Source organism: Rhinoraja longicauda, chromosome 5 (genome assembly GCF_053455715.1).
Source record: "Rhinoraja longicauda isolate Sanriku21f chromosome 5, sRhiLon1.1, whole genome shotgun sequence".
In the NCBI taxonomy this organism is placed as follows: Eukaryota; Metazoa; Chordata; class Chondrichthyes; order Rajiformes; family Arhynchobatidae; genus Rhinoraja; species Rhinoraja longicauda.
In genome coordinates, this window is record NC_135957.1 from 40,595,275 (window position 1) to 40,609,781 (window position 14,507).

At 38.1% G+C, this 14,507-nt stretch overlaps 1 protein-coding gene across 1 annotated transcript in view; it reads left to right on the forward strand.

Moving 5' to 3' along the window:
- LOC144593908 (uncharacterized) overlaps nucleotides 1-14,507 on the forward strand; it is a 32,373-nt gene that overhangs the window by 15,112 nt on the left and 2,754 nt on the right. The window contains exons 3-10 of the mRNA XM_078400040.1: nucleotides 311-433; nucleotides 1,471-1,593; nucleotides 3,058-3,180; nucleotides 6,468-6,590; nucleotides 7,652-7,774; nucleotides 8,973-9,095; nucleotides 10,830-10,952; nucleotides 12,511-12,633. Coding sequence (XP_078256166.1) covers nucleotides 311-433; nucleotides 1,471-1,593; nucleotides 3,058-3,180; nucleotides 6,468-6,590; nucleotides 7,652-7,774; nucleotides 8,973-9,095; nucleotides 10,830-10,952; nucleotides 12,511-12,633 — 984 coding nt within the window. The remainder of the gene's footprint in view (nucleotides 1-310; nucleotides 434-1,470; nucleotides 1,594-3,057; nucleotides 3,181-6,467; nucleotides 6,591-7,651; nucleotides 7,775-8,972; nucleotides 9,096-10,829; nucleotides 10,953-12,510; nucleotides 12,634-14,507) is intronic.

A 14,507-nucleotide genomic window follows, 5' to 3' on the forward strand; every position in this document is an offset into this window, starting at 1 on the left:
AATGAATATTTTATTGTCACATTTGACAAGTCACAGTGAAATTCTTTGCTTGCATACCCAAGGTATGCAAATAATCACCCATAAAGGGCGTTGACAAAGTTACAGCATATCCGCGCCAGGTCTCCCTTTATTCTCCTCCCTCCCCCATGGGGGGACCACCGTGAGGGAAGGGAAAGAGCAAGGGAAGACCCGGCATGGGAGGACCATCGTGATCTATAGACAGGAAACTGAAAAGTACAAGACTTGTTTTTTGTAGCTGTATTTGCATCACATGTTATTGCTCATTAAAAATACTTTTACACTCTTTCAGGTGTTGATATGTGTGTTGCTGCAAGCCATGATTGTGAGCAAGTATGTGTGAGCACTACAACAGCCTTTTACTGCAGGTGCCATCCAGGTTTTAAATTGAATGAAGACCAGAAGACCTGCTCTAGTGAGTAACTTACCCTTGCTGCTGGATTTACCATGTAATAATGTCACGTGTTATACGACAGGGGAGTCATTGATAACTGCTGCCTTTGGTATCTTGTAACCTAGGGTTTTAGTTATTATCTTTTGCTTTTCTTCCCATTGCAAATTTGAAAAATAACTAAATTGATCCATGAAAATGTTAATAAATCACAGATGAAATTAAATATTTCAATAGAACAATTATTTTTTCACGACACACTGAAGAAAATAATGAAATATCCAAATAAACATCTGAAAAAGGTAACAGTGTTCATATATCCTAAATGATATCAATAAACACTATCAAAGCAATTTGCATGATATGAGAGTTTATACATGTTGCTATAATTTGCAAGGTGGTTAAAGGTTTTACTATCCAACCACAAACTGACATATTAGAGAAGCTGATCTAAAACTTGGCCAATGAAGTAAATTTAAGAAACATTTTGACATTGGAGTGAAATCAATAGTCATACCACTGGGTTGTAAGCTGCTCAAGCGAAATATGAGATGCTGTTCCTCCAATTTGCGTTTAGCCTCACTCTGTCAATGGAGGAGGCCTATGACGGAACGGACAGTGGGGGTGGGAAGGGGAATTAAAGCATTTGGCAACAGGGAGATCAGGTAGGTCCCGATTTCTCTAACTTCAAATAACCCCTGCATTTACTCTCTCTCCATTCCTCCCCTACCCCCAGGTCACGCCAGCTTCTCGTTCTCACCTAGCAAACAGCTAACAATGGCTTGTTTCCTTTATCATCGTTACCTTTTTGCATATCTTTCATGCATTTGTTCTTTTATCTTTCTACATCACTGTCTCTATCTCTCGTTTCCCTTTCCCCTGACTCTCAGTCTGAAGAAGAGTTTCGATCTGAAACCTCACCCATTCCTTCTCTCCAGAGATGTTGCCTGACCTGCTGAGTTACTCCAGCATTTTATGTCTATCTTCAGTAATAAATGTAGCATTTTTTAATCAACTAGTTTAATGAATAAAATGTATTCAAGTTAATGAAATTGTTTCAGGAGTGGCTAATTGTGCTGCTGGAAACCATGAATGCAAGCAGATCTGCGTGAACACAACAACTGGTTATTATTGCAAATGCCATTCAGGTTTTAGGTTGAATGAAGATCAGAAAACCTGCTCAAGTAAGCCATTTATCACTATATCATGTGTTAGAAGGAACTGCATATGTTGGTTTAAACCGAAGATAGACACAAAAAGCAGGAGTAACTCAACGGGACAGACAGCATCTCTGGAGAGAAGGAATGCGTGATGTTTCGGGTCTGAAGAAGGGTCTCGACCCGAAACATCACCCATTCCTTCTCTCCAAACATACTGCCTGCCCCATTGAGTTACTCCAGCTTTTTGTGTCTATTACTATATCATGATGGATGATTCCGTAAATAATATTACAATATTATGTTGTCAGTTGGATGATTTTGAGTTTTGTCTTTGTGATGTGAAAATTAAACATTACGCATTCTTTCCTTCCTTAATAGCTTTTGCTAAGGTCGTCTTTTTGTTCTTATACTGTGAGTTTATATTTTGAAAGATGCCCCACTTGCTGAATAAAATAAATTAAGCAGATGTTGAATGGATTGCCCTAAGAAGGACGTGTTTTTTAAAAAATTTGACATGTTATTTGTTCCAACATATGGAAAAATCAAAAAGTATAAAGTATTACATTTTCTTTCACTTGAATACTGAAAATACAGCAAATCCCATTCTCCTATTCTGACCACAAGAATGACTTGTGGTTTTACACATCTGCATAAATATGCTTTCACTCTGCCATTTACGTGAGTTAGAAGAGGAAGGTGTGTTGGAATGTGTTCATTTTTTTCCTCTCATTTCTATCTTATTGTTGATGATGCACAAGACTTTGGAACTGTAGAATTTTTTTTTCATTGTAATTTATTTTCTGAAAATATATTAGGGGTGATGCTGTGCTGCTGCAATTAATGCTGTTGCCTCACGCCTTCAACAAACTGGATTCAATCCTAATCTCAGATGTTGAACATACATCTAAGTGGTTTTATTCCCCCTGCTTTGGTTTTTCCCTGCATGCTCCCATTTCCTTCCACGATCCAAAGATATGTTGGTAGGTTCATGTAAATTGCTCCAGTGAAGGTGTTTGACAGGAGTATCGGTGGGAATTAATTGGCATGTGAGAAAGTATGCTGCAGGGAATTAGAGAGGGAAATGAGACTGATGGGATTCCTCTTCTGGGAGTCAATATAGACTTGATGGGCCAAAAGGTCACTTCTTTCGATGTAATACCACAATATGATTTTGTCAATATCTGCAGAACATTCCATATATTTCCAGCATTTTCTCATTTTGTGTCCAATTTCCAGCATCTACAGTTTTAAAAAATTGTCATCAGTAATGTAAATACCTTATAAAACAGCTCACCACCGAGAAACAGTAATTGTATCTTTTCTCAAATCACCCATACATCATATTTTATAAAAATATCTTATTGGTTTTTGATTGTTACATTCTGATTGTAAATATTTCCCACCATTAAAAATACAACACTAAATTTGGTTTATTCTTATTCACCAATTTTCATGGAAGGCATCATTCAATGTGTTTGCCTGTTTCAGAAGTGGATCACTGTGCCACTGGAAATCATGACTGTGAGCAAATCTGTGCGAACACGACAACCGGTTATTACTGCAACTGCCACCCAGGTTTTGTATTGAATGAAGATCAGAAAACTTGCTCACGTAAGTTACATATTGTTATGAGTTTGTCATGGTGTCTTCAAGGCCACAATTTGTTGCAGATGGTATTTGCATGAATATTGCCATATGATGTGAAAATGAACCATCAATCATTCTTTCTCTCTTATGTAGGTTTTGGCAAGATTTTGCCTATTGTGCATTCTTGTGCTGTGAAAATTGCTCCAAATGTTGATAAGTTACCAACTGTACAGATGTTGAATGGATTGCCCAAAGAAAGAAATATTTAAAATGTTTAATAATCGGTAAACAGATGTACAGTTATTTGTTGCATTCCTACAGTAGAACATTTCCATGAATGGATGTTAGTTCACATCACTGTGGGATGGAAACAGGGAAGGTGTTAGTTTAAAAGAAAATGAGTGATTTTTCACGTTTTTCCTGGATCTAGCCCACTGCCCTCTGTTTCTGACCACTAGCACTTCCTTTTTTGGATGTAGAGGGCCAGATAAACTGACCACTGCAAAATATCCTAACGGCCTTTGACAGTTGATGATACAAGCCTTTTAATTATTCTAGTCTTATGACTCTATAGGCAGGTGGGACTAGTGTAGCTGGGACATGTTGGCAAGCTTCTGAAGGTTGTCTGTTGTTCCAGTGAGGGGAAACATTGTGTAGTAGGAAACAATAAATCAGTTTTCACACAATGACAGGAAATACAGTTGATCATCTACACACAATTTTCTAAGCATCAGGACCCAACAGAAAGATAAAAAATATTTATTTTTTTCCTTTATATGACTAAAACAGTGTGAGAGAGATCACTTTCATTGCTTCTCCTTTGTGTCCTCTTGTAATTAACATATGAAGCTACAATTTTAATGTGTTCCCAAGATTAGGTTTCACAGTCACTCCACTTATCACCCCTACCAAATGTTAATAAAGTTATTTAAGCCATGCATTCTGACATTAATCCATCAGTTCTGAAACCGATATCTACAACTTCAGGAATTTGAGGTAAAACTGGAGCCAACTTTGATTCCTAATAAAATACATTGATTCAGTAAATGAAACAACACCACATTCTTGAGAATTGTGGATGACCATCCTCAAGTTTCAAGACACATTTTCTTTGATATTTTGTTATCAATCCAATTCTGCAGGTTTTTATATTCAAATTGATTCCGATATTCCTTTCCATGTTGATATCAAAACGCAATTAAGTCTGTTTTTGAAAATGTTCAGTAAATACATGCAGATGCAAGTTAGATATATAATCTAAATTCGTTTCAGAGTATGAAAGGAAAAAGTGAATACAAAGTGGAAATAGTCATCTCCTGAGAGTCATGAAGAAGGCACAAATTCGAAACAATACCGATATTCAATAATATCAACCAGTTTGTTATGTGATGCCTTTGATGTGATATCATAATCCAAATTGTTTACAAGAAACATCTTCAATACCAGTGTAATTGGAAGTTAAGAAAGGCAATTGGTCAGAGAATTTTATGAAGGAACAAAGAGATAGAGAACCTGATAAAACTCACACCACAAGATGATCGGATAAGAAACTGCAGATTATGAAATCTTGAGGGGAAAAAAACAAAGTACTGGAGGAACTCAGCAGGCCAGGTAGTATCTGTGGAAGGAAGGAACAGACAACCTTTGAGTTGGGACACTTGATCAGGTTAATTTTCAGATTGGAGACCTGTAACCAGTGATGTGCTGCAGGAATCAGTGCCAGGACTAATGATTCAGATGAGAATGTAAATGCCACAATTAGTAAGTTTGCAGAAGATACCAAAATTGGCGATGTAGTGGACAGAGAGAGGGTTATGGATAGAAGGGAATAAAAGGGAAATGTGGGACTCGAGGATGGGAGATGAGCATATGAAGAAGGGAAAGGAGCAGGGTGATTGGGATGTTGTGAGACGGTGCACACTGTAGTGGGGGAGGGGGGGGGGGGGGCAGGGAAGAGATTTAGGAGTGTACTACTTGAAATTAGAGAATAATGTTCATATCATTAGGTTATAACCAAACCAAGTGGGATCTGTCTGAGGGAGGGGGAGCAAGAACAGAACTGCAAGAGTTACTAACATGGTTTCCCACCTACTGTTGTGGATGGAACCCTCACCCATGTCTCCTCCATATCCTGCAGTTCTGCTCTTGATCCCCCTCCTCCCCAAGGTACAATAAGGATAGTTCCCTGCTCCTCACCTTTCACCCCAGCAGCCTCCACATCCAACACATCATTCACTTACATTTCCGCCACCTTCAACCTAATCCCACCGGCAGTCAAATCTTTCCATCCTCAGTCCTTTCTGCTTTCCATAGAGACCACTCCCTCAGTAGCTCTTGGTTCACTCATCCCTTCCCTCCCAACCTGCCCGCACCCCAGCCACTTTCCCCTGCAACCGCAGAAGATGTAACACTTATCCCTACACCTCCTCCCTCACTTCCATCCAGGGACTCCAGCAGCCCTTCCAGATGAGTAGAGATTTTCATGCACCTACACCGGCTACGACTTTCAGTGTTCCTGATGTGGCCTGTTTGACTGAACACTAGACTCTCTCCATCAAGGCCTGTGGGAACCCTTTGGAAGCCAATCATTTTGGCTCTCTTTCCCATTCCCATACTGAACTTTCTGTATGGCTCTCCTCCATTGCCAAAGTGAGGCCACAAGCAAACTGGACAAAGAGCATCTGATATTCCACGTCCTCTCCCCTTGTTTCCTTTCACCCATGTCCCTTCGACGAGCTTTACATTTCACTCCTCATTGTCTTTCCTTATCTGACATCCTTTTGTCTTCTTTTCATCTCTAGCTTTTGTCACTCTACCCATTTGCCAATAACTGTCCCTGGCCTCATACCCCCCTCCCCCAACACCCCTGCCCCTCACCTGTATCCATCTATCACTGCCATGGTTTCTAGTGTTTCGCTTACCCCATCTCTCTTTTCCAGCTTTCTTCCCCTCTACTTCAATGTCTGAAGGGTCCCGACACAAAGTCATCTCTCCATTCCCTCCAGAGATGCTGCTTGAGCTGTTGAGTTCCTCCATCACTTTGTTTTTTTTTACCCTAAGATGATATTTGATTCCTAATGCAGCTTGATAACGATAGTGAACAATATGCAAGAAGGCACAATCTCTGTACACTAATGCAGTGTGGCTCATGTTATCTGTATGAAATGTCGTTAATGAAATCTGATATGTTGGCAACTTTAATATTTTGTTTGTGGATACTGCTTCTATTAAAACAAACAAAGAGCTTTCTAAGTTATTTTTTGTTACAAATATTACAGATAAAATGTAGTAAATCACATGTAAACTTTCAGGGGTGGATAAGTGCGCCACGGGAAGCCATGACTGTGAGCAAATTTGCCTGAACACTGCCACCAACTATTACTGCAGGTGCCACCCAGGTTTTGTGTTAAACGAGGACCGGAAGACTTGTTCAAGTAAGTCATTCATCACCGGGGGTATTAATGTTTCATGATGGCCATGAGCTGCTCCACATTGATTAGTGAAATAGTGATAATAAATCTCTACCTCTTCGACAAGTCTTGTCAAGACTTATGTTCACATATTGTGTGTACATACTGAAAAATGTTTGAATTGTCAGACTAGGAGAATCCTACCTGTTACTTAGGGAGTAATGCCTACTATTTTATTTACCAAACCAAAGTTAAGGATGTACTTGCTTAGAGAGATTACAGCAGGGGTTCACTAGATTAAATTCTATGAATGAAACATGTATATTTGAGTAGACTAACCATATAAACTCTAGAATCTAAGAAAAATGCAAAAGGTTGTTGTTGTTGGGTTATTTCTTGTGGTTTGGACCCAAATCATTTTCTCATCATAGGTGATGGGTCAGTGTTTTGAAGAGGAACTATAGTTTCTGTAGAACAAGTATGGTCTCATGGAATGGCTGAGGAGGCTTGAGCAGCCATATGTCCTACCCCCTTCTAGAGTTTCCAATGGGCGTATCTTGGTCTTCTATTCACGCCATTAGATGTGACATCATTGGGGCTTTTTGGATTTTGGGGAAGTAGAGAAGACCAAATGATACAAGGGTAACTATTTATGGACCAAATGAAGTGGGTGAATGAGGTGGCGAAAGAGATTCACTTGTGGGTTTGATATTCTGTTAGATTTAATTTTCTAATATCTCTATCAAATTTTTCAAAGACCCCCTATTCGTATTTTCAGTCATGATATTTTGTTTGTGTCAGTCTTGGGGTTTGTTGAATCTTGGTAGGTTCAGGGAATAGATAAGATGGTAAAATGTGATTTTTAGTGACATAGTCTATAAACATTGTAACCTACGTGTGATCTCAACTTTTTATTATTATGTTTTCATGAGAAGTAATTCAAAAATTTATCACATTAATTATTTTCAATTTAACCTGTTAATTTATTGTCTGCAAATATTGCCTCCTTTAAAATGGAACAATGATCTTTCTTTTTTTTTCTTCAACAAGTTTATGGTTATTTTACACTTAATGAATTGTTTCAGGAGAGGATATGTGTGCCTCTGGAAACCACGACTGTGAGCAAATCTGTGTACAAACTGCAACAGGCTATGACTGCGAATGTCATCCAGGTTTTATATTAAATGAGGACCTGAAGACCTGCTCAAGTGAGTCATTTATTTCTGAAGTTGATTTTCTTGTCGTTATGGTTTGATCTATATGATCATACCTTGTAGAAAGTTGTCGGATCATGAAACCTGATCTTGCCCTCATGATCTGCAAAATAATCTCATGATTATTTACATCTTCTCCAGCCTTTGAAAAGGTTTATGTGGTTATTCAATGAGTCTGTATATTTATCAATGAATTGTAGTAAGATTCTGCATTGAATTGCTCAAACAATGAAAATCCTATAAGATATAAAAACAGGTATTGCTGGAAATGGTCAGGAAATCAGGCAGCTTCTGTGGAGAAAGAAACAGAGTTAATATTTTAGGTGCATGAATCTTATCAAAACTGGAAAAAATTGATGTAATTGTGCTTAAAGATGTAGAGAGAGAAAGGGAAGAGGGAACAAAGTATAGATCTGTAACAGGGTTGAGGCTAATATTGTCCAGGTAACACATGCTTCCAGAGTTGCCGACTTAACAGAATAAAGAGGGAGAAAAAAGCCCAGAAGAACATTTTGGAGCACTGCAGTTTTTGGAAATAAGAAACAAAAGAGAGTGTTCAAAATACCCAACAGCAATAAAATAGCATTTATAAAAAGAGGAAAGTTGATTTATAACATCGGCAGTGAACTTGCATCAGACTTTGGTGACTTTTGGATCTAAAAATAATAGAAAAGATCAAGAAGGTTGCTTATGAAATTTTATGGACCAAAAATAGAGGGTAAATATGGTGGAGTTAAACTATTTCCTTTCATTTCTATCTATCATTAAAAATAAGTGGTTTTGACACAGAGAACTTTGTCTTTATTTTATGCAGCTTTTAACTTGTCAATGTCTTGCTATCTAAATTTCCTCAGGCCTCTCTGCTTGGGAAGATCATGCCATTTTTGTTTTCTATCTTGGGGTCTCAGTCCTGAAATTGATATCCCCAGGTTCAGAAATGAAATTATATACAGGATTCTTTGTGGCCTCTGACGTGACTAGGTATACAGTCAATTGTAGGTGTGATTTCTAAGAGGGACGAAGAACTGTGAGAATTAATTACTTTCTCAAATTGTCCACATAAAACATTATAACACATTAATCTGGGTAAAATTAACCAGTGATAACTATTGTCTCCATTAAATGTAGCAATGGGATTGAGGTGGTTTTTTCCTTCAACAGTTCATGGTTATGTTCCACTCAATTGTTTCAGGAGGTGATATGTGTGCCACTGGAAACCATGATTGCGATCAAATCTGCGAGCCAACATCAACAGGGTATGACTGCAAATGTCACCCTGGTTTTATATTAAATGAGGACCAAAAAACCTGCTCAAGTAAGTCATTTATCAACGGTACTGATTGCCTTGTCATGATGGACATGGTTATTCCATGAAATCATTGTTTGTAGAAAGTTTAGGAGCCTGAAAACTATCTTTGCTCTCATGATACGTACAGTAAACTAATTGCTCTAAGCTTCTTTTGTAGCTCTTGACAAGATTTCTGTTTCCACTTCTGAATATATTTGATGATCACTGTATGTTTCTTGGATCTGCCATCAAATGTAGATATACTTAATTACCCAACTAAAAAATTCTCTGTTCTGATTGCACTTGGAGTAATGTGTAGTTTTAGTCATCATACCATAGGAGGAGCGTATATTTACTTTAGAACAGTGACAACAAGGGTCACTGAATTGAACTCTGCAATGGAAGGTAATCTTAAAGAAACAGTTTGAGCAGAATGGGATGAAATTCTTTGGAGTTTGGAAGAATGCACTATAATCTTGTGATAAGTATAACAGAGGAGGCATGAGGATGGTTGCTAAGAGGTTTTGTCCAGTGGCCCACGGCACTAGAATTATTGGTATCACAAAATACTGGAGTAACTCAGCGGGTCAGGCAGTATCTCTGAAGAGAAGGAATGGGTGTCGTTTTGGGTTGAGACCCTTCTTCAGACTGATGTCAGGGGGGCGGGACAAATAAAGGATATAGGTGGAGACAGGAAGAGAGTGGGAGAACTGGGAAGGGGAGGGGAAGAGAGGGACAGAGGAGCTATCTAAAGTTAGAGAAGTTAATATTCATACCGCTGGTATATAGACCCATCGACTCCGATGGCAAATCCATGGCCCCGCAGTGGGGCTCAAAGTCAGTCTCGAGCGACCGGAGATACGGTCCGGAAAAAAATCGCATCTCCGGCAAGGTAAGAGATTGAAAAAAAGTTTCCTCCAACCCTCCCGCCCACCCCTCCACATAAAACAAACCAGAGAACATTTACACAAACTTTTTAAAACCCACTAAAAATAACAAAAAAGACAAAAAGACAGTCAGACCGTTGGCGAGGCTGCCATCGCTGACGGCGCCACCCGGTGTATTAAAATAAATGGTTCTGGAGAAAGGAAGGGAAAGAACAAGAATGTTCTTATTTAATGGCAGAAGAGACGTGAGACATTGTAAGCCCTACCCCTACAACAGTTTGCTAAGGTCTATTCAGGTCATTAGAAATGGCTTCATTGGTGTTTTTTTGGATATGAGAACAATAGTATGAATGTCAACTTGTATTGGATGAAAGAACTGGGTGATTGAGGTGGATTGAACCTATTTCCTCTCATTTACATCTTATTATAATACAATGGCTAGTTGAAGTTCTGGAACTGAATGAATGACTTTATTTCATGAAACTTTTTATTTGCTAATATCTTCAGTTTCCATATGTCTTCTGGCCTCTCTACTTAGGGATTGTACCAAATACAGCAAAACCATCATATTTATGTTTTCTATCTTAGAGCATTAGTTCTGAAATTTATATCCCCCTCTGTGATTCCTGAAATTTATATCCACAGGTTCAGAAAATTGAACTATGTGCAGGATTCTTAGTGGCCTCTGATATGACCTAGTATATAGAGTGATCTTTAAGAGAGACCCATCAGCACATGTGATTTTGAAGAGAGACCATTATTAACCTCTTGTGGGGAGTTATTGAAGAGCTTCATAAATTATTTTCGATAGGTTAATGTGGGTGAAATTAACTGTACATAAAAATTGCATCCTTAAATCAATTAATTATTTCAGGAGGTAACATGTGTGCGATTGGAAACCATGATTGTGAGCAGATCTGTGTGACAACCGCGACAGGGCATGACTGCAAATGTCATCCAGGCTTTATATTAAATGAGGATCAAAGGACCTGCTCGAGTAAGTCATTTATCATTGTGGCTGATTGCACTGTCGTGTTGGGCGTGAATTGTTCCATAAGATTTTCATTTGTCAAAATTTTTGTGGTTTAAAATCTATCGTTACTCTCAAGCTATGCAAAGTAATCTTATTTCTTTACACCTCTTCAGCAACTCTTGGCAAGATTTCTGCTTTTAGACTATCGTTTGATTCTTTCTTAGGTCTGGCACCAAATATAAATTGACTGAATGACTAAAAAGAGACAATATCTCATGTTATTTATTGAAATCACACTTGGACCAACATGTGCAAATTTAATTACCTATCCTGAAGAAATATTCATCTTAGAATTTTTAATATGTTCACTGGATTAAAACATGCAGGGAGAGCTTTGTCCCATGAAGGTAATTTGAGAAGAATGGGTTGGGTTTTTTTTAGAATCTGAAAGAGTGACAATGATAAATATAACACGGGAGATGAGACCTCGAAGTGGTTGCTTAGATATCCTCTCCTTGAGCATGAGGTGATAGTAAGTTCAAAGTCACAAGGTAAGCCGTGTGCCATTTTTGTCTGAAATTAGGAGACTTATCTGCACGAAGAGGGTTGTGAATTTTGATTCCTCCTTAATGGACAACTGTTAATGTTTAATTGTTATCCATGACTGAGACTGACCAACATGTTTTCTGTGCAAGAAAGTCAAGTTATATGAAGGGAAAGTGGAGTTTTGTAGTACAACCACACTCTTGTTAAACATCGAAGGAGACCTATAGGGATTTTTGTTCTACCTCCTTTACTGTTTCCTTTGATTTGTCTTCCATTCATGAGAAATTAAATTTTTGGTGTTTTTTTTCATCTGGGGGTAAAACAGGGATGATAAAAATTAAATTAATTGAGATTTTTTTAAAAAGATGGTAAATTAGATGAATTCAATGCTATTTCTCTTTTCTGTTAGATTACAATGAGAGTTACATAAGTTTCTGGCATTGACTCTCGATTGATATTTTATTTTATGCACCTTCTCAAATGTCTTCTCTAATTCAAAATTCATTTGAACTTCCTTATTATTCCCAGATCCAAAAAACATCATGAATATTACTTTGAATGGCCTGAATGGAAGACCAGAGGATACTATAATAGGGGTAGAATAAGGGAATAATAAAAGTCCTTCAAACATCTTCTGCTATTCAATAGAAGTGCAGTTGCTCTTGTTCCAAAATCTTCAGGCTTCTTTACTTAGGAAACCAAATACCAACAAAGTCATTAAATTCATGTTTTCCGTCTTGGCATATCAGTCCTAAAATTGATATCAGCAGGTTAAGGGGATGGAATTATGTACAGAATCCTTACTGGCCTCTGACATGACTGGTAAATGATTCCACTTACGTGACCTGTATGAAGGACTATTGCATCCTCTTACGGGAACTCATTGAAGATTTGCTCCAATTCTCTGCATAAATATTGTTTAACATAATATTTTATATGATGTTAAATATTGACTCCATTGAAATGCAGCAAAAATAGTTCAATAATGTTTCTTCAACGATTTTATGGTTATGTTGCACTCAATGAATTGTTTCAGGTGAGGATATTTGTGCCACTGAAAACCACGACTGCGAGCAAATCTGTGTGACAACTGCAACAGGCTTTTACTGCAAATGTCATCAAGGTTTTATATTAAATGAGGACCAAAAGTCCTGCTCAAGTAAGTTATTCATCATTGGGGGCTCATTACCCTGTCATGATGGATGTGCATGGTCCTTTGAAGTTATAGTTAGTTTTACAAAGTGCTTGAAAATTAACTTTGTCCACAAAATGGAGAAAATAAGCAAACATTCATTCTCTTGCCTGCCGAAGACCAGTGGAAGGTTATCCTGATGAATAGCAGAGAAGGATTGTGTGTGGGGGTGGTATATAACCAATACTGCTACTATTCCCTGTGCTTTTATCTTACGTTTCTATTCAGACCACTAAAGTGACCTCTTCAGTGTGTTTCAGTTTTGAAGTTCATAAGTTTCATAAGTGATAGGAGCATTCGGCCCATCAAGTCTATTTCTCCATTCAACCATGGCTGATCTATCTTTCCCTCTTAACCCCATTCACCTGGCTTCTCCCCATAACCCCTGACATCTGTACTAATCAAGAATCTATCTATCTTTGCCTTAAAAATATCCTCATGGTAAGATCAGATCATTTGAATGTGTATTTACATAGAATTAAAGAATATTGTGAAATTGCCCATTCATTTCCACTTTGTGGAGTTGATAATATTTGAGGTTCTTGGACTAAACATAAATTTATTTTGCTTTCTCCTATTTTATGGAACTTTTCATTTGTTAATGTTTTCTCTTTCAAGAATCTCTTCATGATAATTCCATTTGATTTAACAGCCCACTAACAGTAACATGGTTACAAAATTGAGACACAAGAGATTGCACATGCTGGAATCGAGAGAAAACAAAACTGCTGGAAGAACTCAATAGGTCAGGCAGCATCTGTGGAGCAAGCTGTAAAATTCACATTTTCTGGAGTAGTGCATCTGCTATATTAAAATGTACAAATTCTGGAACTGGAACAACATGCAAGATTCCTAATGACATCTCATGTGGCCTGGAGAGGAATTTCAATGCTGAAATAATCTTTCACTACTTGTCCATCAACCCAATCAGTAAGGTTATGGATAACCTTCTGAAGTAAATCAAATTCAACATCTATCAAATCCATCAACTACAACTTTATCCCGATTACCAAACATAAACTTGTTTGAATGGAACAATTTACAGGGGTAATGTTAATAAGTTTTTCATTTTATAGATGCAACGTGGAAACAAGGCCTTCGGCCCACTGATTCCAGGCCCAAGCAGAAGCCAACCCAACCCTTGGTGACAAAACCCTGCACAGCAAAAAGGCCTTTCATTACGTTAAAGGCATCTTGCAAGGAGAGGTCACAGGTGGGGTGAGGGTGGGGTATGGAACAGTGGTTGACAGAACAAACATTTCGCTAAAAAATCTGTTGAATGAACCTTTTGACTGGTTCCAATGCTAAGCTGATGACAGAAAACTGGAATGTTTCTGAATGTTTTTGACGAACAAGAGCCTTCCTCTGACTTCACAATTTAGAATTCCTCGTGCTGTCTGTCTCACACCTCCTGCATTTATCTCTGGCCTTTGTTCCAACCGTCTGCCTATCAAAGAAAGCCCCACACTTGAGTCAACCTACTACTGCCACACTTCGTCCTACCTTTCTTCTCTTCCAGCTTTATTCCCCCTTCGCCCTCAATCAGAGTGCAGAAGGGTGTTGACCCGAAACGTCACCTATCCATGTTCTCCAGAGATGCTGTCTGACCCTTTGAGTTACTCCAGCACTTTGTATGCTTTTGTGTAAACTAGCATCTGTATTTCCTTGTTTCTCTTTTCAAATAATTAACAGGTTTGAAAGAGAAACTCATTTGTGCCCCAGAAGATGTTAAAGTTTTCAATTATTGAAAATTATCTAAAGGGCCTGTCCCACTTAGGCAATTTTTTTGGTGACTGCCGGCGACTGTCAAAGTCGTAGCAGATCGCCAAAATTTTCTTTTA